Raw genomic sequence first — 26,754 nt, forward strand, 5'->3', positions numbered from 1 at the left:
GCAGATTCAGAATGGGGGCTATAGTCACATGTAATATTCCTCAGAGATCTTATTAATTCTCTCAATATATTATATCTCATCATCATACGCTTGCCTTCTTTTTAGAAAGACAAATATAAGTACGTACCCCCCCGCCTCTTCCCCCTAAAAAAAAAAAGGAATTGTATTTTCTTAAATTCCCTCTAGGTAATTATTTCTTCATAGTAGACTGGCTGATTTAGAACATACACCTCTAGGTAATTATTTCTTCATAGTAGACTGGCTGATTTAGAACATACATCAAGTTACAGATAAAGACAGAGCTAGTCATAATAAGAGTACAGACAAGAGAAGCCCTTAAGATACTGGCTTCTTACCTGATTTCTATGCTATCCATCTATCTGCAAAAGCCTGCCATGGTATACTCTTTAGAATTAGAATTCATATTGAGAAGGAAATGAACTCTGACTTGCCATATTGCTAATTCCCTTTCAATCTCTTCATTCTCCTTCTCCCTCCTCTCTCTCCTTCTCCCTTCCTCCATGCCTCCCTCCCCCCATCTCTCTGTCTCATACACACACACCACATATTCAATGTTGAACAATAGCATGGTACTACTAGAGAACAATAAGTAATCTATAGAATCGCGCTTAAGCTGGGAAGTTGACCGTAGTCCTTTTGGGGGAAGTTCTATATACCATCATTGTTTTCTATTCTGGAGCAGTGGTTCAAAAATACTTGCATACAGAATTGATAAATGCTCTTTTGTCAGAAAGTTTGGCATTATATTATAAATTTCAATTTTCCAGCCTGGTGTTTCAATTTTTTACAAATTTTAGGACAAACAAGAAAAAAAAGTTAAGATTTCATTTGAAATGAATAAAAATTGAGTGGCAAGAAAACATATCCTTTGGTGCAGTTCAGTCCATAGGAATTCCTAATCTTTATGAATAAATAGAATTTAATGGAAGGAAAATGTCTTTTCTCCCAAACCCTAAATATAGAATACTAGACATGGTCCAATTTGAAATGGAAAAAGACAAAAACTTAGATAGGTTGATTCTAATAAAAAACCATTCAGCCTTTTTCAAAGCTCTTCAATAAAGTTAGGAGAGTTTGCTGAGAGTTTTGTAGTGCTATTCAGCTCAGAATCTCAAAGAAAGTCATCTTGGTCTCATTTCCAGAGCCATTGAATTATAGATATATTCTTTTGGATGTTAAAGTATAAATGGTCTTTTTTGAAACTGAAATAGATTATCTTCATAAAAAAAATAAAGCCCTAGTATCACTGGATGTTCACATAGTGAATAAAAGAGTATTGTATAAATGCCAATGATTTTTTTTAATCCTTGGTCTAATTGTCACAGCTGTCCTCGTGATAAATTTACATGCATATGGACAAACTATATACATCTTTGTTTTCTAGCAAGAGAAACTTGGCGACATCTGCTTTTCCCTTCGCTATGTTCCCACTGCTGGGAAACTGACTGTGGTCATTTTGGAGGCAAAGAACCTGAAGAAGATGGATGTGGGAGGCTTATCTGGTAAGTCCATGCTGATTATTGATTTTTTTAATGCTGTTTTATCATGGATGCCAAATGCCTAGTTCACACACTGCACTCCCACTCTTTGATGGATCATAGTTCTCTCTTCCTATAAAGCCTGGAAGCAGTTTCAGAATTCATCCCAACACACCACCCCAGGAAGCCATTCTCAGTTTATTGGAATTGGCACCAGAGCCAAAATCCATTTCCTTCTTTGCAGGCAAAGTATCATCATTTCAATGTCATTGGAGGCCAAAAATGTTTCTTCTTTTTCAAAAGACAGTGCAATAGATTTATAGTTTTAACTCAAAATGTATATGCCATATAATATTTTAATGTATTTTATCTGAGATTTACTTATTAGGTATTGGAGATTCTCAAATTTTGTTTATTTTATTTTATTGGTACAAGGAATTATGCTCAGATCTTCTTGCTAAGCACATACTCTCCCATGTGAGCTATGATTCTAGCCTTTAAATTTCAAATATATATAAATAATACTCTATTTGAGAGTAAATCCTCTGGAAAACCTGGGAAAGGGAAATTTTTGAGTGCAAAATTCTGTGCAACCCAACCATGACCAAATATAGTGAGTAAAGTATATTCTTGCTCAAAAGCAAAGTCAAGGATCTGAAACTTAATGTGGTTGAACATGATTTTTTCTTCCTTTTTTTTTTTTTTTTTGATGTTCCAGTAAATTGTTAAGATGTAAGGAATTTTCATGATATGCCACAAGGTCATCACAGATAAACCACAGTTGACATTGTTTCCAGCTGTAGAATTACAATAGACATACTCATTATTCAGTGTTCTCTCTCATGAAAATATTGCAGATTTCAAGAGTTTACCCTAATGTAGCATAGTGATTGTATACTTTAAAGCATAATAGCCCCTTCAAAAAAAAATGCTAAAGCTGGTTCCACTTACTGACCCACCAATTTATCAACCAAATGCTTTTAGTACCCAAGTTGATTTTCCTTTATAAATAAATCACCTGAGAAGCTGCACGCATTCTTTCTTGTTACTTAGAACCTATTTCATAACTTCCTGCTTTTATTGCTAATAGCATCACAGAGGAAACTTAAACCAATGAGCACAGTTTCTTCTAAAAATATACAAAGAGTATGTAGTGTGCCCCATGTGAAAAATATATGGAGACAATTCTAACAAATTTTCAATAGTATATCACTGCCAGATTAGTGCATAGTACCCTAAGGTAACCTGAGACACTTTGACCTTTCTCTTTCCTTTGGTTCAATAGCCACATACAGTTAGTGGTTCATTTGTAACTTTTTCATCTGTTCTGTTTCAAACCTCACACCAGCCATGCCTTTATCATCTCCACCCACTACTCCTCCTGTCTTCCTCCTAGTTCATTCATTAACCTTCCACAGAATTCCAGAGCAATTCTGGCTTATTTTAAAATTCCCAGACACCAGTTCCTATCTTCATCGATAGATATTTCAGCTACTATTGTTTACTATCAAACTTGCCTGACAGTTACACCCATGTCAGGTAAGATAACTGCTAGGCATGCTATTGGAGGAAGAGCATCTAGGATGATTCACACCTCTCATGGTAGTAACTCAGCATTGTGACACAAAAGGGACAAGGCCAGAGGCCAGGCAGTCCTTATTTAGAATTTAGAATTTTATGTTCCTTTTCTAAAGAAAAGCAGAAAAATGTTCAGTAGCTTCAGAACCCACACACCTTAAATCCACTCCTATATTTGAATTACCTGGTATGGTTTTTCTTCTTAAATAAGGAGATCTATCATAGCCTTAATTGTAAAGAGTTACTGTTGCCTATGAAATTAGATCAAAATCATTCAATCACACATTGTAGATACTCTCAGGTTAGGTCATATCATATCTCATTTTAACAAACAGAGTAGCTCATTCTTCAAATGAGCCTACTGCCATGTGAGTAAGGGGTGGTGGGGAATGGGCCTTGAACTCAGGGCCTCATGTTCTCACTCACACCAGCAAGCTTATTCACCTGAGCCAGCATTTTGCTGGCTTTTAGTAGGTGATTTATTTCATGTAGAATTTTTTTCTTCCAACAATGCTTAGTTAAATCCTACCCATTGTTCTAGCCCACCTGAAGTGCTACTCTTCCATTCTCTTAACCATCTCATGTACTGTGTCCCTCCGTTGAATTAGGAATTGTGCTGAGCACTAGTTTCACATTAATGGACAAAATAGTCGCAAGATCCTGATATGTGTGTATATGTTCTAATGTGGAAAACAAGCAAGTTTTCAGAAAAAGTATATAATATACCAAGAGATCACATCTCTGCATGGAATTAGGATAAGGAAGGCTAGGGAAGCCATTTTTAACAGGATTATCAAGGAAGTCCTCATGACTAGGGGATATCATAGGCACTAACCTGAGAAAGGTGAGGAAATGAGCCATGGGGTTGTATGAGGTGAGAAAGTGTTTTAGATGGTAGAACTCTGACACCTTTTCTAATCCATCCCAGCAGAACAAATCTTTGTCATTTTTAAATGCCATTCGCAGTTTGTTTACAGCCTCTAATATCACACGTCCCTCTCACTAGACTGTGTCTCGTATTTCTGTCTCTCACAATGCTAGCACTGACTGGTAGCACTGAACAGAGCTGCCGACTGAATAATGAATTATTTACAAAGAAGCTATGGACTGAAAAAAACAAGTCTGGCATTTTAAATTTGTTTAACCTACTTACTATTAAAATAACTCTAAGCACTTGGATGATGTGTCTCAAAGTAAGTTGACCTATGTAGGAAGAGACCAGAATTATATAAGATCATTCTCAGTGATTCAAATGTCAAACCTCCTTTGCTGGAAATGGCTAGGTACTTGGAACCAAGGTAGACTGTTTTACCAAGGTTTAAACCCCACTCTGACATTACTAGAAATTTAACATTGGAAAGTTATTTAGCTCTTATAAGCAAAGTTCTACTTCATCTATAAAGCAAAAGTAGTAAGAGGACATTGTTATGGGATTTACTGTGAGAAATGAGAGCAAAGAGTTTAGAATAACAAAGCACTCAATAAATATTATAATAATGACTTCTAGTAACTCTATCAAATATGCAAAATGTAAAAACAACCAATTTGATGCTTAAGTCAATTGCTTGATTCAATGGGAAGAAAATTCAGCTGCTTGGTTACTACACTCTGCTGATCATTAGGCTTGCATTAATCCAATAGTAAATTAAGATAAACTAAGGAAATCAGGCGCTGGTGGCTCACACCTGTAATCCTAGCTACTCAGAAGGCTGAGATCTGAGGATCGCAGTTCAAAGCCAACCCAGGACAGGAAAGTTCATGAGACTCTTACCTCCAATTAACCAACAGAAAACCAGAAGTGGCGCTGTGGTAGAGCACTAGCCTTCAGCAAAATTGCTCAAGGACACTACCCAGGTCCTGAGTTCTAGCCCCACAACTTACATCATCATCATCATCATCATTATCATCATTATCAAGAATAAAACTAATTTTAGAAGTAATTTTTTCTTACTACTGTCTGACAGAGATATTCTCTTCCTACTGTGCTGATCTAAAAGGTACTTCATAAAAACTCTTTCTTTATCATATACCCATATAGCAAATAATTAAAATTTCAGCCCTTCAAACTTTGCAATGATGAGCTCACTTGGACTATTCTTATCTGTACAGAGATTCTTTTGCTTACAGTCTCAATGCTCCAAGTCCAAAGTACTTGTGAGAAACCAGGAAATACATAAATCTAACTCTCTATAAATAGTGGTACTGTCCTTCAGGAACAAATTGGTGTGGAAAGCTAGGAGTCGTTTTTGACCTAGTACTTAGAGAAAATCAAATTTTCTGTCTAATAAGCCACATCTCATATCTTATCTACACTGCCCTTTGCATATTTTTTGTTGGTCATGGGGCTTGAACTCTGGGATTGGGCACTGTCCCTCAGCTCTTCAGCTCAAGGCAAGTGTTCTACCACTTGAGCCACAGCGCCACCTCCAGTTTTCTGGTGGTTTATTGGAGATAAGAGTCTCACGGGCTTTCCTGCCCAGACTGGCTTTGAACCGTGATCCTCAGAATTCAGCCAACTGTGTAGCTAGAATTACAGGCATGAGCCACTGGCGCCCAGCCCTTTGGCCCATTTATGTGTCAGAAATATCTCTATCCACACACATTTTTCTATAAGATGCTTTCTTTTTCGTTGTCCATAAGTTTATATGTCCTGGTTTTCTACCATTCTAGAAATATAATTAGGGGAAGTAAACTAACTTTAAACATTCACATTCACTTAAGAATACTAGATTCCTCACTGAAACCATGAATCCACAGAGGTAGATGAATCCTGTGGGTAATATTTATGAGGGTGTGACATTTTGCCTACCTCCATCAGAGTCACCTAAGAGACATGTTAAAATTTTAAGATTTCAAGGACTACCTTAAACCAAAGTGTAGCTAGCAGTCTCAGATGGGAACATGAAATGGTTATTTTCAACAAACCTCCCCTCCAATTCCCTGATCCTCCCCACAATACATGTCATTGTTACACATATTAAATTTGAAAACTATAGCTTAAAGGCTTCAATGCTATGTCATGATTCTGACATGTGGGACAGCCACATTGCAAGCTAGAATTTGTTGCTAGTGGTATAGAATAAGTATATCCTTTGCCTTAATAGAGGAATTTTCTAAAAGAAGAGGTTGCTTTTCTCTTAAAAGTCCAGTACCCACATCTCTGAAAAATACTTGCTCCCAAGTCTAAACCATTGTCTTTTTTCCCTTAGTCTCTTCCATTTAAAGAGAATATAAAAGCAGGAACTTCTTTGACATTATCTTAAGTCATTCCCCACTACTCTCGACCATCATCACCCTTATCCATCTTAACATTGGCACTGAAAGCATAACTAAGAAAACAACTGCAAATTCAATCGATTTGAACTAAAAGCCACTAGTCTGGGACCAGGGCCAATAAATAAAATGGCAAAAACTTATTTGAGCCAATTAGATAGGGATATGCAAATTAATTGGCCATGATATCAGGGTCAAGCAACAGTATGCAAATAAACTGGCATCTTATTGAGCTAATGGGACAGGAAAATGCATAATAAGTTGGCGATGATGTCAGAAGCTTCATCATAATTTTAGGCTTTGCTGTTACTATATAAAATTAATTCTGCACTACTTCAAAATGCTTAATAATCTGAATCCCTAAGATGTGAACAGATTGATCTAAAAAAGAAATGACAATTTTGAAATAGATCATTCTACAAACTGATTTTAAAAAGTAGTATATCCAAGATAATGCAAGCTGAGATCCAGACAATGTTACTAGTAGTAAGAACAGACAGAAATGCTATGCCTGAGGGACTAAATAATGTTTTTTAAAAAATGAGAAGAGCAAATTGGTATCTGGGACTAGATTTGAAATCAAGAGAAATGAATAATAGGCAGAAATGTATGAGTTCAGAACAGTAAGTACAAAACCTCCCAAGAAAGTCCTTTAACCATCATCTCTTAGAAAACATGTGAGCACCCACTCTGTGCCAGATACTATGCCAGTCCTCAGATGCACAAGTAACAAAACAGCAGACACGTGCACAGCACAATGCAAGACCAACTCTGTTCTAAATTCTCTACACATGCTAACAAGTTTAATCCCCAGTACATGAGGTAGAGACTATTTTAATGCATCTGCATCATAGCCCAACAACTTGTCCAAGGTCACAGAATTTGTATTTGGCAGAGCTTAGATGTAAAACCAACTAGAGTACCTTCAGACTTCATGAATAAAATATGACTTCTAAATCCTTATCCATTCTCACCAGGGTCAATCTGAAGAGCAAGTAGCTAATTATATGCTTCCATATAATGTCTAAAAATTTACCTGACTCTAAATAGCCTTTTAGCCCAAACTAAAATTGTATCATGAACATCAATAATATAAATTAGTTGGTTGATCACTTAATGACATTTGGCTAGATGACAAAAATAGGAACTATAAGGTTGAAGACCATGCACTAAAAAGATTATTTCTCTGCAGGAAAGTTCTTCTTCTAAGTTTTTACCTTGTGTAGAGGTTGGAGTGTTCTTTTAGTGATTGTTCCTTTGTATACACACACACACACACACACACACACACACACACACACACAAAGAGGATGAGATTCAAATCAGTGATATTTCAGCTGTATTAGAGGGAAAGGGGAAGAGATTACTGAAATGATAGAAGACAGTCTAAGTCTAAGGAAATCTTGAGTATCTTTTAGGTAAAAGCTTTTATCCACTACTAAGTTTGATCAAGGGTTGTTCATTAGAAGAGGGTGACAGTATGATGGGAGCTAACACAAGCTTCTTTAGGGAAAATCTTAGAAAGAATACATATGAAAGGAAAAAATAGGGTCAAGTATAAATCAGAAGTATAGAACCATCTACTGAAGACATTCACTGAGTGTGCTGATGTGCAGTGTTAGTACTGGATTGATATTATAACAAAGAGTTTTATAAATATAAACACAAGGGTAGACTCAGCCTTGTGTGGTGTACACAGTTATAGTTGCCCATCTCAAAGGACAACGGTGGGATTTGATGACCTGTTGCCACAGAGGGCAGCCAAGACAGAGGGACGAAGGAACGATATATGAAAGCATGCTATGAAGATTGGGATTTTCTAATCTGGAAACAGAAATCACACTGGAGATAAGACTAAGTCTGAAAAAGCACAGAAAGCAGAGCTAGAATAATACCCACCTGTTCACCACATCCCACAAACTATAATTAAGAAATGACATTGCTGTACAGAAGAAAATACATAAAAGAGAAGGTCATTTGGGATGATCTCAAAGGTACCTTTCTACCTACTTTATAGTTGAGTGGTTAAAAATAGTGTGCTCCAGGAGCTATGCCAGATGACATATAAGCAAAAAATCAATGTATGAGTATGCTTCCATGTTGTATGTTTAAAATCAGACATCTTTAAACCTTTGTGGTGTCTTATAGAATTACATACACACCATGCCTTTGCAAAAAAAAAAATCACTCAGAACTACCTCCACAACCACATGTCACTGTGCTCCATTTTCACCTAAGTCTTAATGATTTCTATCCCCCTTCTTTCAATTCAGCACAAAAAAAAAAAGGGAATAAGGAGAGTCAGAATTTCTACTCGGTAATTAAGTAAAGAGCTTTGTTCCTAATAAAATTTTAAAATAGCCAAAGTTTGTGCTATTTTTTTTCATTGATGAGGCTATGAGATCTCTATAGTAAAACCTAAAGCAGGTGACAAAAATACACAGTTTGTAGTCACAAATACTGATAAAGCTCAAAGAAATGGAGATCAAAAACAGTCCTCCTTTTTTTTTCCTTTGTCAGTCATGGGGCTTGAACTCTGGGTCTGGACACTGTCCCTCAGCTCTTCAGCTCAAGGCGAACACTCTCCCCTGTGAGCCACAGTGCCACTTCTGGTTTTCTGGTGGTTAATTGGAGATAAGAGTCTCACGGACTTTCCTGCCCAGCCTGGCTTTGAACCATGATCCTCAGATCTCAGCCTCCCGAGTAGCTAGGATTACAGGCATGAGCCACCAGTATCCAGTTTAAAAGCAGTCCTTTTTAAAACTTGTACTTTATTATGGTTGTCTCCACTTCTGGGAAGATACACTCTTTGTGGTTTGTTCCTTAATCCCTCATATCTCGTCTCAGTTCTAAGTGCATGCTCTTTCTCCTTGTCCACCGCTGTGCACCTGCTGGAGTATGAGCTATTATGAGAATAGGATGCGCATGCTTCCCCTCGCATTCTCACAGCCTCTCCCGAAAAGGTCTCAGCAGATTCTCCCTACCCGAACACCCAGCCAGGAATATTAACATTTTACAGTTTCACTTGTTATTTTGTCTTTGACTCCCAACTGATCTGGCTTAACTTGTTCCCCTTCATGAAAAAATTCTTGGCATTCAATAGTAGTACTCTTATTAAAATAGCAGCCGAGACAGAAACTCAGAAAATGGAATTCTTAAAAACAGATTGGTTATTTTAGCTATGATTTTCAGAATTTACTGCATGCCTTCCTTTAGTCTGTGCCGTACCAATCCTTCTTTGTATTTGAAAAAAAGTAACAGACTATCTTTAAGACATAAAAGAAAAGAATGGCACAGAAATGCACACATTACTATAGTTATACCTCAATGATAGTCATAAAGGCCTTTTCCAGGGAGAAGTAAGACAGAATGATCCCCTGGTCACAGCTTTTCCCAGCATGAACTGATAAGGCAATAATTCAGCATCTTACTTGTCCACTGCTTCATAGACTAACTCCCTATAAAAGGAGATCAAAAGTCCATAACAGCTAAGCTGTTTGGCTCTGAATTACTAATGGCCTCCCCCTTGTGTATTATTCCTAGCAACCCTTGGAAAATTAGGAGGATTCCTATTGTTTTTCTTCCACAAATAAATGACTGTGTTTACTTAGGAAATAGATTTTTTAACTTAAAAATATTAAATTAACCCATTTTTATCTTCTGAAGCACTGAGGTTTCATTTATCCAAAAGTAAAACAACAGGATCAATTGATGGAATCAATTCATAGATTTCAAACTTCTGACATGACTTAATATGACAGTATAATTAACAAACAGTCAAATGTACATTCATTGATAGTGCATTAGAATTAATTCATGTGGAACTATAAGATCAAATATTTACCTAGGGGTACGTTTCCATTTGTTCATATTAAGGACTTTTGTGTACTGATTAATTAAAGAACCATGTTTTCACAAAAAGCACTGTTTTGATATTTCAAATTTTTTAGTTACTAAAGACTCAAGAAATAGTTAAAATAATGTCCATAAGTTCCATCACTTATTTCTATATGCAAAGAAGTTAAAAACTCAAAATAACCCCTATAATCTCTTCGTATTGACTCAAAGGAACAATTTGAAATTTCATGTATTTTTAGATAGGCTTTTCACCCATGTCAGTTAAACACACATGCATGCACACGCATGTGTGCACGCATGCACACACACATAATACAAATATATATGCATTTTACAGAAATGGGATGATACCACCACACATTCTGTACTTTTTCACTTATTGTAAAATAAAATAGAGAGCTTTCAGTCCAACTAAGATAGCTTTTGCATTTTATCTATTGAGCACATATCCTTCCTTTGAATGTATTAGCATATATTTAATAATTCCCTTATAATTATAACTTTAAGAGAAAAGCTGTTTAATTTCACCAAGGCCTTCAAATAAATCAGAAGAATAATGGACTCTATATAATATAGATAGATGTCTGTTCCTCCCAAATATCGAAGCCCAAAATTAAGGTAAAAGACAAGTAGCAGACTACAGAACCATATGACATTAATTGACATTAATCCTCCTACAATTACAAGAATTAAAACATCATGATAAAAAAAAGAGAAAGTTAATGGGGAAAGTCTCTATTTTTCATGTTCCTAGAATTTTCTTTCCACTGCTTCTGTTCCTGTTGCTGAGAAGTAACGTGTTACATTTATACAGCCTCATCATGCACAAACAAGAAGGGATTTTAAAGTAAGATGCAATTACCCTAAGTTCAAAACCTAAAAATGTGTTGCTTAAAAAAACAACCTGAATTGATTGCAAAGAGTACCTGAAAAAAAAAACTTTAAATAGAAAAGAAAAGAAAATCAGGTCATTAGCTTGTAGATTTCCAGACTTTCATGGATGATATTTGCAAAAATAAGAATTCATTAAAACATTCATACTGAAGCATTGTTAGGAAAGCAACTTGAAGACACTGGTGACAGTCACTGAAAATAAAGTGAAAATATACACCTTTACAGAAGCTAAACCTGGGCATTTCAGAGAAATGCCCAGTTTTTACCAAACCATTTACCTACTTGTAAGTGGCTTTTGTTCAAGGTTATCAATTCAGTATGCTCACAGAGAAAGCATCTTGAATTTTCTAACATTTTCCTTGATGCAGAGAAAGCACTGGAAATGAAACTATCCAAAGGATTACCTACCTGTGAGTTTCCAATTTCCCGTAACTAGAAACCTAGTCATAGAAATTAGATTTTTGCCAGATTATTTTTATTCTTCACTGAAATTTGTGTTCATGTTTTCTATAAGAATCTCACAGAAACAAAAAATTTCAACGCTAGTTTAGTGGTGGAGGTTTTACAAAAGGCAGGGAATACTTATGAATTATGCAAGTCTGAACTTTCATTTTAATAACTTCATTAAAATATAAACACCTTAAAAGCCTCCCAACAGGAATTTAACTTTATAGAATACTTTATATATGCCCTGACCTTGCCAAGAGGCATGCCTAAGGCCTGATTTAACAGTTATTACAGGGTAAGGCCTAATAATAAATACCTATCAGAAAATGCCAGCATTTGTCCTTGCCTCTTTGGCTTCCAGTGGAGTTGTAACTCAGCCATAAACAGAGCCTCTCCTGAGAGACAGCAGGGCGCGGCAAGAAGGAAATTGCAACGGCCATTGGAAAACCTGACCTCAAGCCCTTAACATTGCTGATCCTCAGTCTGCTCATCCATAAATTTGGGGCATTAAACACAGCTATTCATCACTGAGTAAACAAATGAGATAACATTAGATGAAAATGCTAAGTGGATGGAATTACACAAATGCTGGTTATGTCTAAGAAAGAGACTATCCTTCATTAATTCTTAATTTTTCTCACCATAACCTGATTCCAGGAGAACATGTATCTATATGACTGATATATATAGGCATGTGTGTATATGTTTGTTTGTTTACCCAGTGTTAATAGCAGTCTTCTTCACAACAGGCAAACACTATAAACAACTTTGATTGCTGAATGGATAAATTAATTGTATATCCATAAAAATGGAATACCACTTGATAATAAAAAGAGACACACTGTTGGTATAATTAACAGCATGGATAAATCTCAAAAACTTGCCAAGCACATAAAATCATATCTTTAATATGTGTTCTGTCAATGGGAAGTTCAGAGGCAAAGAACATGAGTGTATTCGAGCTACCGACAGGAGGGACTTCCTTTAAAGAGGCTCTGGAGTAGTTCTGGGAGTGACAGAAAGTTCTTCATCTTGATTGGGTCAGAGAGGTAATACATACTTGTCATCTAACACATAATTGCATGTGTCTATTAAAATTACACTTTCATAAAGATTGAAAAAAGAAAAAGTAGCTCAATTGTTTAATTAGCTAATTTCTCAGAAAAAAATGGCTTTTCAAATGATCTTTCTTTGATTCATGGGATAAATGTTAGGAGCCTCTGATATTAGCTCTATTCTTCCCACATCCAGGTGGCTGCCTTCATTCCAGCCACTTCCTTGATTATTTTTACACCTTCTACACTGACTGGGGAGCAAGAGAATGAGAAATATAGAATATTGCAATATAGAGAATGAGAATATAGAGTATTGCATTAGTCAATAATGTGTTAAATAAGCCTGGAGTATGGGAGCAGGCAGTATGTTTTTAAAGAAGGCACTGCCATTGTTAGGATGGCTCTCATTATGCTATCTGGAAGGAAGCTAAATCAGCATATTCTCCTACCATCTACCATCTCCTGTTATTATTTCCTGTTACAATTTCCAGCCTATTCTATAAGAAATAAGAGCAAGGAGAAATGCCTCAAATACACTTGTCCCTCAGTGTTTTTGTGGGGCATTAGTTCTACCTCCCACTTCCCTCATAATCTAAAGGTTACCCAATTCCCCTTTTATGGCATTTTCTAGTACTTGCATATAACCTACACCAATTCTTCTGTATACGTTACAACATCTTCAAGTAATTTATAATACCTAATACAATGTAAATGCTATGCAGAGAGTTGTTATGTTGTGTTGTTGAGGGACTAATGACAAGAAAATGTTGTACGTATTCAGTGCAGAAGCAATTTTTGAGTTTCAAGATGCAATTGATTGAATCCCTGGGTTGAGAGCAGACTCATTTATTGCTACCTTCAATTCTTTACGCTAATAATTATTTAATATATCAGAATTCTCTTCCAAGTGCTTCTTTTATGATAACAGGTCTAAGACAAGCATAGCTAATTAAGCCAACAAATAGAAATAAAGAAGGAAGAATAGAGTCTCTGTCAGAATAGAGACTCTGTCATCCTAATTATCAAGTCTATACCTGGTTGCTAGACCAACTCTTTACTCTAAAATGAGGCACTACAAGATAGAACCTGTTCAAGGCTATGTGAATCCAACTAGAAGTTGCAGAACCTAGAGCAACTGCCTCTTGTCTTACCTAATACTTGTTCCCCCCCCCCCGCGAATAAATACCTAATGAGAGACAATATGAATTAGCAGTCATTGTTTATTGCTGTTGCCTAAGTAAGTGGTAAAGATTGCAACTTTAATTGATCTCAAATTCCCAAGTAAACCCCACAAACAAAACACACACACACACACACACACACACACACACACACACACACACACAGTATCCCTGTAATCTCTTACATTCTTGTGAGACCTTTGACCCTTTTTGGCTTGTTTTCATCTGCCTGCAATTGCATTTTCTATAAAAACATGTCCTCAGTCTATGCTGATCTTAGCAGCTCAAATGGGGAAAAGTCTAGTTGGATTATGTATCTGTTCTAAGCATCCCTTTTAAATGAATTGTTCATCTTGCCATTAAGAAATGCAACTTGGTTAAAATATTAGCCAAGAATCTAGGTAAGAACTGTGAAAAATTAATGGATATTAGTCCTGCAACCAGATGATTCCCCTTTGCCTCTTTGATTTGTTATTTAGTTAATTGCTAAATTTGCCCACATCAGTCATGTTGAACTGTGCCTCTCTCAAACAACTAGGCAGGCTGACCCAGGGTTAAACCAATTGCTAAGAAAACATTTTCTGAAAAGCTATAAACCCAAAGACTATATTTCAAACTCGGGAAGAAAGTGGCATGCTAAGGCAAATGTAAATATAAAATTATGAAGAACATTTCAGCCTTAGCCTCAAAGGAGAAAACTCTTCACAAACATATTGAGAGCAAGGATGCTTTGTCTCTCTAATGATGATGTCTTTATACTCATGCAGTAGATTACACTATAATGGAATTCAAACATTATGTAAGTTTACCACAGTTAAGACAAAGTACTATCCCCAAGCTGAATTATATATAGAGAGATGTGTCTTTTAAAACTTGCCCACACATACTAAAGCATACATACACTAAATTCTATTGGTCTGGTTTTTTAAAAAAATCTGTCAGTCCAGCCATTATTAATGCTTCAAGGAGAACTAGTTCTTGAAGCTGCTAGAACTTAATATTTTCTTGCAAGCAGGATATCAAAAACAGAATTCTTTCATGTGAGGTGACTTAAAGAGGAGAGAAATCAGCTGTTTCTTTGTCTTTCTGTTTGCTCTTGATATAGGCAATTTTTGACATTGCCTCTTTAACTTTCCATTTAAATATCAAAGTGATTGAACAGGAAATGTAAAACAACAGTGAAATCTTATTAGCAACTATGATTATTCATTGCAGAGATGAGCTCCTGCACCCTATTCTGAGGGGCCTGGAATATTGCACTCATTTCTGCGAACACATTGAACAAGAGGGACATTAGCGTTCTGCTGCCAATGCAGCAGGAAATAGGGGTCATACTCAGGGCAGACATATCCTGGGTGAAGAAACAGTTCATGGAATTGGAGGTGTTTACATGGCAAAAGACTCAGAGCAAACAGAACCACTGACTGGAAATACGAAAAGAAAGAACTCAACTTAGTCCAGTCAGTTTTGTAGAAAAACTACAGGGTTCTAAACTGGGATCAGTGGGTGTGAGCCATGGAACTCACACTTGTTCCTTCCATTTTAGTTCTTAAGCAAAGGTTACAGAGAGGTGACCGTAGGAGAAATTCTGATTTAAGGTCCACGTCCTACCCAACTATCATTAGTTGGTGAGACAACCTGTAAAATCTCTCTGTCTCCTAACAGTTACACTTTTATTCTACCTGAGAGTTAAAGCTCTAAAAGATCACACCTTGCCTAAAGCTAAGGTGAACACAGAAAACAATGTACCTAGGATAGAAAAATTTATCCCCACCAGGAGTGATGCTTTTTCTTCTTTAAAAGAATGAAAGAGGCCAAGTGCTGGTAGTTGACACTTGTAATCCTAGCTACTCAAGAAGCTGAAGTCTAAGGAGCAAGGCTCAGAACCAGCCTGGGCAAGAAAGTCTGTGAGACTCTTATCTCCAATTAACCAACAAAAAGCCAGAAGAGGAACTATGGCTCAACTCAAGTGGTAGAGCACCAGCCTTGAGCACAAAAGCTCAAGGACCGCACCCAGGCCCTGAGTTCAAGCCCCAGGACTGGTAAAAATAATAACATGAAATAAATGAAAGAGTACAAGTGTTGATAAAAAATAAAAGTAGCAATAATCTAGTCAATTTGGCTCCCAGTGCTAAACATAGTTTGGTTTTATTTCATAAAACTATTTCCTTTGTTTCATTTATAGTCATAATCCCATGAAGTAGCTATCTCTGTTGCCACATACAAAGGTCGATTTGCTTAGGGACACAGAGTGGAGACATGGCAAACCTCAGTTCCACACTCCAGGTGTCTTCTTCCCAGCTCCCTGTCACATCCATTGGCCCAAATCCCTACACCTAGAAGCCTTCACTCCCGAAGATAATGAATGCTTTTCAAGCTGCAAAATAATAATCAGTTGACTCACAATTAATACCTTCTATAGATTATTTTGACAAAGTAACAGTCTCCAACTGTGCCTGCAAATGCCACCACTTGCAAATCTCTGCCACATCGTAGATAAATAGCAAATACCCTGATGAGAAAAAGAAATACTCTGCTCTTTATTCATTTTTTTTTTGTCAGTATGGTTCTTAATTCTTCTGGAAAATAAAGACCAGAAGGAACTTGTGTTGTTCTTTTCAATGACAAAAATAAATAAATAAAAAAGAGGAGGGTGAGTGTTTCAAGTTTACATAATACAGAAAGAGCAGGCATGCCACGGCAAGCTGTGGCTTCCCCAGGGGATACTCACCTGCGGCCTGGACAGTTCAAATTGACTTCTGATCATCGCTTCTGAAATCAGGCCTCAGAGAGCAACACTAAAAGGCTTCATAATATCTTCTCTTTTTCTTTCTTTCTTTCATTTTCTTTTTTTGCTCGTCCTTTTTTTATTTTAGCAGAAAGCAGGGGAAGAGAAGAAGACAAGGTTCAAGTATTTGTTTCTTCAGGAAACTTCCTGAGATAGGATTTCCACCTTTGTTTTTCTTTTCCTTGGTCCTGTCCACATTCTTGCCTCTGGTCACTGACTACAGATTGTGCTGTATATAATCTGTGGTCCTACTCAGGAGAGTGAAGCCTGTGATCATCAGGGTTGCCAGGCACTCTGATTACTTCTCCTTTCTCTCCATTCCCATGGCACACTGGAGTCAGTCTTGACCATGCCCTTCACACATTGAGAATCTGAGGTTCCTGATTTGGGAACTCCCTTTGCCAGAGACCCTGCTTAATTCACTCTGGCACAGCCATCATCTGGCAGTAATACCTAACACATATATACCCCCATAGGAAATCGAACTCAAATGCAAGCAGTTCATTGTGCACTCAGTCTTGAACCTATAATATGAAGTAAAGTGAAGTAAATTGAATTAGAATCATTTAAAAGTCAAGATGAGCTAAATGAAATTTACTAAGACATTATGCCTAGGTTCAATCCCCCCCTAAAAAAAATAGTGAAAGACATTATCTTAAAGTAAAAGTATCTGAACTCTATAAATATATTAAGTGGCAGGTAGCCAGTATACCTCAGCTATGATGTTGTGTGACTAATTACTGATGCTCTTACCTATTATTGTACCGTAGAAAGAGAAGCAACTTTTAGCCTACTATTATGTGAGTTCCTTCAGTCCAAGCCATATGATACTGACACTCAAAACCACTGAGGAATAGCTAGAAAGTGCCACAAGGTTGACAGTATTTCTTTTAAAAAAGAAAAAAAGCTTTTTCATGATCTAGGGAACAGGAGGCAGATCAGCAATGACCCCTCTTACCTCTTCACTCTTCTGGTTATCTGAAGTTTCTAACCTCACTGAATCAATGTGTCATACACAGTCCATGCAATCCAAACCTTCCATTAAGCCCTTTGTGATGCTGTCAGCAAAACAGACATTGCCAGAGTGTGATATAGCACAGACCTGTAATGCCAGCACCCAGAGACAGAAGGAGGAGGAACAATGAATTCTAGGCCAGCTGGGGCTACACAAGAGACCTGGTGTAGGGGTTTTTTCTTTCCAAAAGGAAAAAAAAGGAGATGTAAGGGAAGGATGCGAAGGAAGGAAAGAAAGAAGTGAGGGAGGGAAAGAAGGGAGGAAAGAAAAGAGGGAGAGAGCAAGAAAGGAAGAAAAGACATGTACCTCTCATTAGAGCCTACAGTCTCAAAATAGAAACTAATAATAACAAGGACAAATAGTCAGAATACTATTGGGAAAAAATTAATAGGATAGGAAAAGGAGAAATGATCAAAAGATATGGACTCTGATTTAGGATTTATAGGCTCTTAGTTGAATTTATATCTTTTTTTCTCAAAGTCATATTCTTTTGCCTCAAAAAATAGAAAGCATTTTCTATTCCTTTGAGAGTACATTCTCCCTGTGTTTACTTATGTATTATAAGTGTCCATTCACTACTATATTAGTATAAAGTGAACATTGTAAATTTTACAAATTAGGAAAACAAAGAATAAAGAAAACCCTATTTTACAATTTATTTTACTTATTAGTGGTAAGGTAACTCTTCCTTTAAAATAGTGGCAATTACTGTATGTCAGTAGATAAACTTTATTATTTTTAAGATACTGCTTTACCATTATAGTATAGCTACGCATAAAAATAACAGATTCCATTTATTTAAGCACTTAGTTTTAAAAAGGGTCACTTACAAGAAATACAAAAAAAAAGAAATACTTCACAAATGCATGATATTTATTATGTGGTCACAGTTTGAGATTCAGAATATCATCCAGTGTGTCATATGAGCTGATGTTTATTTTACCCACTCTTGTAACTTTAAACCAATTGTCACTTTTACCTCTATGCACCATTTGCAAAACTCCATCCAAGAAGAAAGAGGTATCAATTTTATGCTCTATCATTTTTATCCATTCATTTGGCTTTTTTAAGAGCCCTTTCTCAAAATCCTTATGCTTCAGACTGTCCAATGCTGAGGTTATAGGTGTATATCACCAATCTACCCTTCTGCCCTTACCTTGCTTTTATCTTTCCCTTCCATTTGTATTAGCAACAATCATGTTTTCTTCAGTTCAGTTGCTTTTCAGGAATCATTTTAAGCAACATGCTCATTTTGTAAGATCAGTTTGCATACAATTAAAGAGTTCAATATCAAAGATTAGAATACCTAAACCAATTCAACTGGACTCACATTGATTGAGTGCCGTTCAAAGCAAAAATGCCAAAATCAAAATCCTTGCTGCCTGGCAACTCAGCCCCATGTGGTACTCCTCCGCCCTCTTCAGGAAGCCTTGCATACTACATGAGAACCAGATCCAAACTGGTACTTCAAATCTTACGGTTTTTGATTCCTTTTTTGTTTTGTTTTTGTTTTTGTTTTGTTAACAATAGAAATTCTAATATTTCTTTTTGGCACCACATAGAGACCATATCACTCCACACTGGATAAAATATACATGTAAATGTTTCCAATTTATAAGCTAAAACCTCTGTAGGAGACATATGAGTGTCTCTGTCACGGAGACATATTATACCACATTGTTTTAATTTTCCCTTTAAAATTAATTAGTCATTAATGCAAGGACAGAGCATCTATCAAAGTGATGCCTAATTTTTCTATATAAATGGAACACACTCTAACCAATGATAAACTTCATAAATCTCAGAAACAATGCCGTGTTTTGAGAACTAAGACACAGGAATTAAAATATGTTTGCTTCAGAACTCTCACTGTCGTGAAAGGACTAGCAATGGCTGGATGGTTAACTGTACAGGGGAATTTGGGTAAGAAGCAAGATGGCTGTCACTAGAACCCAGAGAACTGCTCTCAGGACACCAGTCTGGAATCTCACATTTCATACATATGTATTAAATCATAGGCTAGAAGCAGGAGTGACAGAGGTGAAGACCATGTGATTGCCTGCCCATAGGCAGGGAGATCCACTGAGAAATACCACAAGTGACTTAGACTAGAAGTTAAGGAACCTTTTCTATAGTCTACCAGACAGGAGAGACTTCAGGACCTCATACAACTATTCAACTCTACTATAACACAAGAATAGCCACACACCATATATCATGTAATAGACCTGGCTGTGTTTCAGTAAAACCCTTTATGGAGACTGGTAGGTGAATTTCATCTCACAAAATATCTGTCTTTGGGGGCCTTTTTTCCCAATCTTTAGAAAAATCCAAAAACCTTCTTAGCTCATAACCTACATAAACATGCAACCAATAAGATATGGATCCCTGGGCCATGATTTGATGACTAAGAATACTTTACAGGAGCATAAAGGAAGGAGACAGCCCCAGCTGGGGGGTGTGATGGATTGAGAGGAGCAATTTTGGAGATCATGGCAACAGTCTCAGGAGCAGTATAAGCAAACGCACAGTTGCATGACACGTGTTGGGAAGTGCAGAGGAATCACTAAGAAAGGAAGTTAGACATAAGAGAAATTGAGCAGGGTAGTTAGTATGGTCTGAAGTAAAGGGTTCTGGAACAGCAGTTTCCACCCGTTATTTGGGAAAACCCTGTTGTTTTCTAAGGAGTTCTTGTAGTTTCATTTGAACACAGTTTGTTCTTGCTACAAGCTTGAAGAAAATTAAACAGGAGATAGATAGGTGAGAAAACAGAGCTGCTAAACAAACATCTGCAAATGATATATTTTATTTCTAAGAAAGCCTTGTCCAAATAGGATTAGATTCATGGAAATTTTTATGTTTTAAGATTATATACATATGTATGCTTGCATGCATGCATGTATGCATGTATGTATGAATGTAAGTGTATGTTGTACTCTAGTAATATTTTGCCTAGAAAGCAAGGATAACTTATCACTTTTATAAAATGTATGCAATATGTACAAAATTTTAAAGGTCTCATATGCAAGTAAGCATATAACTAAACACACAAAATACCTATTGAATTAGTCAATGAATAATCAATATAACAGTATTCGTCGTCCTTTTTCCTGAATAGCTTTAGTCACTCATTAATTCAAAAAAAGTATTTATTGACTACTTCCTATGTACAGTAGGCAGATTTAGAAGGTAAGAACATAGCAGTGCAAAAACAAAAAAAACAAAAAACAAAAAAAAGGCTCCATCATGAGAATAACATTCCAAAGGGAAAGAAAAATATAAAGATAATAGTGCTCAAGATAATAAGTGCTCCAAAGTATGATGACAAATGTTGCTGGAAAATGATTCATTTGTAGATATATTTATAAGTAAGAGACAGGATTCACATCTGTTGAAGAAAGGGAAGAATCAAGGATGAGTTTGGTGAATTTGGTTTGAGTGAGGGAAAGAATGGAACTACACAAAACCTTGACTTTCTGAGAAGAACAGATAGTTTGGCCTTAATTAGGACCAGATTAAGTCTATGCCACTAATTACAGCAAAATACAGATATCTAGCTAAACACCAAGCTTAAAATTTAACCCTTTTCATTTTTTAATTTTTTCCATAGAATACTTTTTTTCACTATCTCAACCATAGCAAATTTCTCTTGTTTATCATATTTAGCATATTTGGAAGCTGTTGGTTAAGTTATATTTCACATTTTGTGTGTGTGTGTGTGTGTGTGTGTGTGTGTGTGTGTGTGTCGTGGGCTTGAACTCTGGGCCTGGGCATTGTCCCTCAGCTCTTCAACTCAAAGCGAGTGCTCTACCACTTGAGCCACAGTGCCACTTCCGGTTTTCTGGTGGTTAATTGGAGATAAGAACTTCACAGACTTTCCTGCCCAAACTGGCTTTGAACGATGATCCTCAGATCTCAGCCTCCTGAGTACCTAGGATTACAAGCGTGAACCACAGGTACCAGGCTTTCTCATTTATTCTTAATGTTGTCTAATTGTTAAAGCTCTTAGCTCTCTAAAGCATAAGCAATGAAACATGGATTTCTCCTTCATTCTCCTATTTGCCTTCCTCATCCTAGATTTGCATTCCTTCTTTATATAATATGATATCCTTAAAGTACTTGCACCTCACAGTATCAAATTTGAGTTCTCATTCCCTAGAAACTAGAATCCATCCAAGACTTTATTCCTTTATGACATTTTTCCAATCTAGCCTTAATACACATACCTTTCACTAGGACAAATATAAAATCCTTCAGAAATATCACAAGAAGATCCCCTACTATTGTTATATAATGTGACATGTAAATGTTGATTCAAAATTTCAAAGGAAAAAGTCAATTTCAAACAACCTTTTTGGTCTTCTTACTACCAGACAAGGTAGATTACATAAGGTAATTTACAGACATGAATTTGCAAAGAAAATAATCTGCCTTAAAGAATCAAGTAACAGATTAGTGTAGTGACTTTATCTTCTTCATGAGTAGCAAGTTTGGATTTAGAAGTGATTTGCACACTATTCCAATCTAAGAACCACTTGTGAAGGGCAAAAGCATAATTTACCAGCTTTATTGGCTACACTGCAAAACAAAGCAAGACCCCAGGTGAGTGACTGCATTTGGTGAGTCCTTAGTATTAAGTGACTAACTTGTGCCAAGTTCAAAAGTATAAATATTGGGATCTGAATCAGTAATGGTAAAAGAACATGCTGAGTGCCCATCCACATACTCAACCAAGGATTGTCCTTGAGCAAGCACTAAAATGGTCATTAGCTGAGTTTGCAGCCCGCTTTGGAGAAACTCTTCTATCATGCAAACAGAGTCTATGAAATTTATAGACGTCATGATAGTTAACTTCTAAATCAATACCAAAAGAAGTAAGTATTGGAAAAGTGGGCTTAGGTCAAAGAGTTTCTTTTCAAGATAGAAATGAGAATTGGGAGGCTGGGAAGGTGGCTCAGTGGTAGAGCGCTTGCCTTGCATGCCTGAGGCCCTGGGTTCCATTCCTCAGCACCACATACACAAAAAGAAAAAAGCCGGAAGTGGCGCTGTGGCTCAAGTGGTAGAGCGCTAGCCTTGAGCTGAAGAGCTGAGGGACAGCGCCCAGGCCCAGAGTTCAGGCCCCACGACCAAACCCCCCCGCCCCCCAAAAAAAGAAAGAAATGAGAGTTGGGAATCTATTGCGCTCTACATCATTCCCATGTTAATTTTTCCACTGAGGAAAGACATGCATTTGATTCCAGTGTTAATGTCATGTTTCTGACAACTTACATCCTCATTTTCAGTCCTGAGATTATGGTTTGGAAATGGTCCTCAGACCCGATAAAGCAGATCAGCAGAGAATTTTTTAAGAGTGTTAATCAAAATGCACAAAAGACAATAGGATATGCTTGAAATAATGAAACACTTGATTGCTTAATTAGGTTATCAAGACTGCCACAAAATGAAACTCTGACTTAAAAAAAAAAAACTTTAGTTGAAATATTTCTGGATAATGTTTCAAAGAATGTAGAAAATAGGACTTTCTGAAGGTTAACAAAGGTGCAAACAGTCCTCTGAGAACTCTAAGAATACCTATGGGCTTTGTTAATCATCTTAAAATTCCAAAGAACTCTACAATAAAACACAAAATCTACACAAGGCTACCTGGTGCTTTATGGGGGAAAAATCCTAGCTAGTCCAAGCTTTTGGATTGGTTTAGATCTTTTATTTCCAGGTGAGTAGCAAATCTCTGGAAAGCTGTGATTGCATATAAACCTCTTTGTTATGTCTTTTACCTCTTAATATAGTAACCATATACAAACATATATATATACTATATGTATATATATGAAAACTTTGATAAATATGTTTACTAAAAGGATAATAAAATTATCCAAAAGGAAATATGCCAATAAATGTAACAATAGTTATGTCTGAAGTTTACTAACTTTCATGTCTGAGGCTTACTACTTTTTCATACAGTATCATAGAAGCATCACAACAAACTTGAATTAGGTATTACTTTACACCTTGAGAAAGTGAGCAAACTGGCCTAAGAACTTCAACAAAACTTGCCATATGACTGAGTCTACGATCTAAGCCATGCCCACTAACTGTAATTAGGTCCTATTTTCAGACTTGGAATCTAATACTCCCTTTTCAGAAACAATTTGACATCTATTGAAAACTTCTTGTAGAATTTACCTTAAAAGATTCCATTTGCTATGAAGATTCACCTAAACTTGTCACTCTAAGCTTGGCTTCTCTTCAAACAGTCCTTCAACATATGCGGGTACATTCCCACACCTTCCCTCCCCCCACACAAAGACAGGAAATAACAGCATAACCTATCATTTAGCTCTTTGAGACAAAATTACCAGCAGGAGATAATTACCATATCCTGAAAGACACATAGGACTCAGATTTGAGAGAGCTGCTTTGGCAAAGATACAAAATGCAATGTGTTCCTTGAGCACATGTATTCATATTTATGCTTTAGTTGATTAGTCAATCAGTAAATTTCTATCATGCTTCTGTCATGCCTGGTGTCAAGAAAACCCTTCCTGAAAGTGAAGAGGGCTTGTTGAGCTGGAATGAAAGAGTATGTCCTTATAGATTCCCACAAGGAATTTGAAAAAGCCTCCTCAATCCTATTATCTCAGAAATGCCTACTCATGCCTCTTCCTTCCTGGAATCATTGAGGATTTCCTAGGCCTCATCAAACTGTGACACAGTTATGCAAGTGTAGCATGTGGCAGAATGCCAAACCTACATGAGCCCCTTGCCGGTGGCACTCTGTGAGATGTAGGTTCTTTTTCTTTGCCCATGAAAAAAAAAGCAAAAGGTAGGAAAATGGTTAAAGCACATAGCTAAGATATGGAACCAACCCAGATGCCCCTCAGTAGAGGAATGGATCAAGAAAATGTGGTATATATACACAATGGAATTCTATGCCTCCATCAGAAAGAATGGCATTGCCCCATTTGTTAGGAAATGGAAAGACTTGGAAAAAATTGTATAAAGTGAAGTAAGCCAGGCCCAAAGAAACATAGGTCCCATGGTTTCCCTTATTTGCAGTAACTAGTATATGTCTAGGACAAGCAGAAAAGGTCAAAAGCTATGTAAATATAACCATATAAGATGATGTTAAGCAAAATGAACCCCAAGATAGGGAGACAAGAGGTTGCTTTTAATGTACTTATAATGCACTATGTGATGTTTTGTTTCTTTTGTATGTTGTTCCCCCATGGTATAATCCCTGTTTTCACTGTATTTGATTCCGGTGCTCTGCATCTTGTATATACATTTTTCTAATTAGAGGAGGGGAGAGGAAATAATAAAATGCTGAAATAAGGATACAGGTTGACCCACTGTAATGAGATGTGCAAGACACTATGTTGAAAACGAACCTTATAACTTTGTTGGGAAGGTGAGGAGGGAAGGGATGGTAGGAGAAAAACAAAAGAGGGGATAGCAATGCTCAATACGTTAATCATGTAACTGTAACCCCTCTGTACAGTATTTTTACAGTAAAATATATATTATTTTTTAAATAAAATGGTTAAAGCTAACAGAGTAGGTTTATTTGAAAGCAAAGGGGGAAACAGTGAAAGGAAAGTAGTGAGGTTTGCTGTTTGCACAAGGGACTCAAAGAGGAATCCAATGGAGTCCTCTTAGGAGGTGGTGATTATAAGATAGGGTTCCTCCCATATCTCCTTCCATGAGCTTTGCACTGATTGCTTGATGGCTTGTGCATGTGTTTCCCAGTCTCTTTTCATTGGTTGAGCAGGCACCCAGGGAATTATGAGAAGAAGTATTTGAGCATAAACTCATAGCATTATGGGAAAAGAGGCATTTGGGCAGGAATCTAAGACACTATGGGAACAAGAAGTGGGCCATATATCTGCTGTATGTTTTGTTCATCTCTAACTACCTTAGTTTTCCTTTTTTTTCTCAATACAAATAACTGCTACCTTACTCAGAGCTTACTCTGTGGGAAGCCCTGGACTAAACACTTGAGAATCCTTACCTCATTTAATTCCTGCCACTATTCTAGGTAATACTGTCATCATCAACAGATTGCAGCTAAGATATCTATGATTTCAAGACTTAATGAGAATCTAAACACCATGTTTTTAGGTATTTCACCATACTTTCTCCTATCACTTGGTAGTTTTGTTTTTATTTCTGTATACACAAATGATCACCAACCTATTGCAAGCTATAGCAGTGTTCCTCTGAATTCTCTTATTCCTACTTTAAAACATAAAATTTCAGGCACAGAAATGGAGAGACAAATGCAGCAGTGGTACTCACTTGACACCATGTTGAAAATGAACTATATACAACTTGAGGGTGGGGATAGGAGGGAAAAACTGGGAAAGAATGAGGAAAGGGGTGACATTGTCCAAAAACAAATGCACTTATCCCCTGACTTACATAACTGTAACCCCTCTGTATATCACCTTTGTAATAGCAATTAAAAATTAAGAATTAAAACAACATAAAATGTTAGTTTTCTAAAGATTATATTTGCATTTCTTTGGCTCATCCTACAGGAAGTTATCCTTTGTTCATAACATAACTGAGAGTGTCTTGATTTCCTATTGAATCCAATCATTTTTATCTGATCTTCCTAAAAAAAAAAAAAGATAAAAAGACCACCAGGACTACAAAGCAAAGAGCCCCAAAATCCTGGGCCAGTTGACAGCCCTTCATTGACATGCAGAAAGCATCTCTGTACAGTTCCTCCCCATCTTAGCCCACCACCTGGCAGGGGGTGGAAGGATTCTGATTCTGAATTTCTGTTAGAATACAATCTGCCAAGAACAAGCCCAAAATGTACTACTTCTCCCTGTTCCCAGTGGAGAAAAAATGAGGAGCTTATCATGCAGGTCTTTGTCAAGATTATACCTACACCTGTTGTCAGGCTAAAGATTTAGATACCCCAGGATGAAATGCCAGGTCTGCTGTAGGAAGGTTTAGGGAGCGTGGCTGAGCTACAAATTGCTCGGAAGCAAGCTGATTTTAAGTTGCCATGGCAAAGGAAATGCACACAACGGAAAGCTTTTACATTAATACTTTCTACATCTTGTTATGATAGGATTGTCCAGCTGAGGGGCACTTTCTTTGTACTTTCACTGGCATGAACAGATAAAATAATAAACACTAATTACAGAGTATTATA

At 36.7% G+C, this 26,754-nt stretch overlaps 1 protein-coding gene across 3 annotated transcripts in view; it reads left to right on the forward strand.

Moving 5' to 3' along the window:
• The window catches only part of LOC138813399 (synaptotagmin-1), a 337,314-nt gene that overhangs the window by 247,908 nt on the left and 62,652 nt on the right, over positions 1 to 26,754 (forward strand). For all 3 annotated transcript variants that reach the window (XM_070001793.1, XM_070001792.1, XM_070001791.1), the window contains exon 7: positions 1,406 to 1,523. In XM_070001793.1, coding sequence (XP_069857894.1) covers positions 1,406 to 1,523 — 118 coding nt within the window. The remainder of the gene's footprint in view (positions 1 to 1,405; positions 1,524 to 26,754) is intronic.

Source organism: Dipodomys merriami, unplaced genomic scaffold (genome assembly GCF_024711535.1).
Source record: "Dipodomys merriami isolate MVZ:Mamm:240054 unplaced genomic scaffold, mDipMer1.0.p SCAF_598, whole genome shotgun sequence".
Classification (NCBI taxonomy): domain Eukaryota; kingdom Metazoa; phylum Chordata; class Mammalia; order Rodentia; family Heteromyidae; genus Dipodomys; species Dipodomys merriami.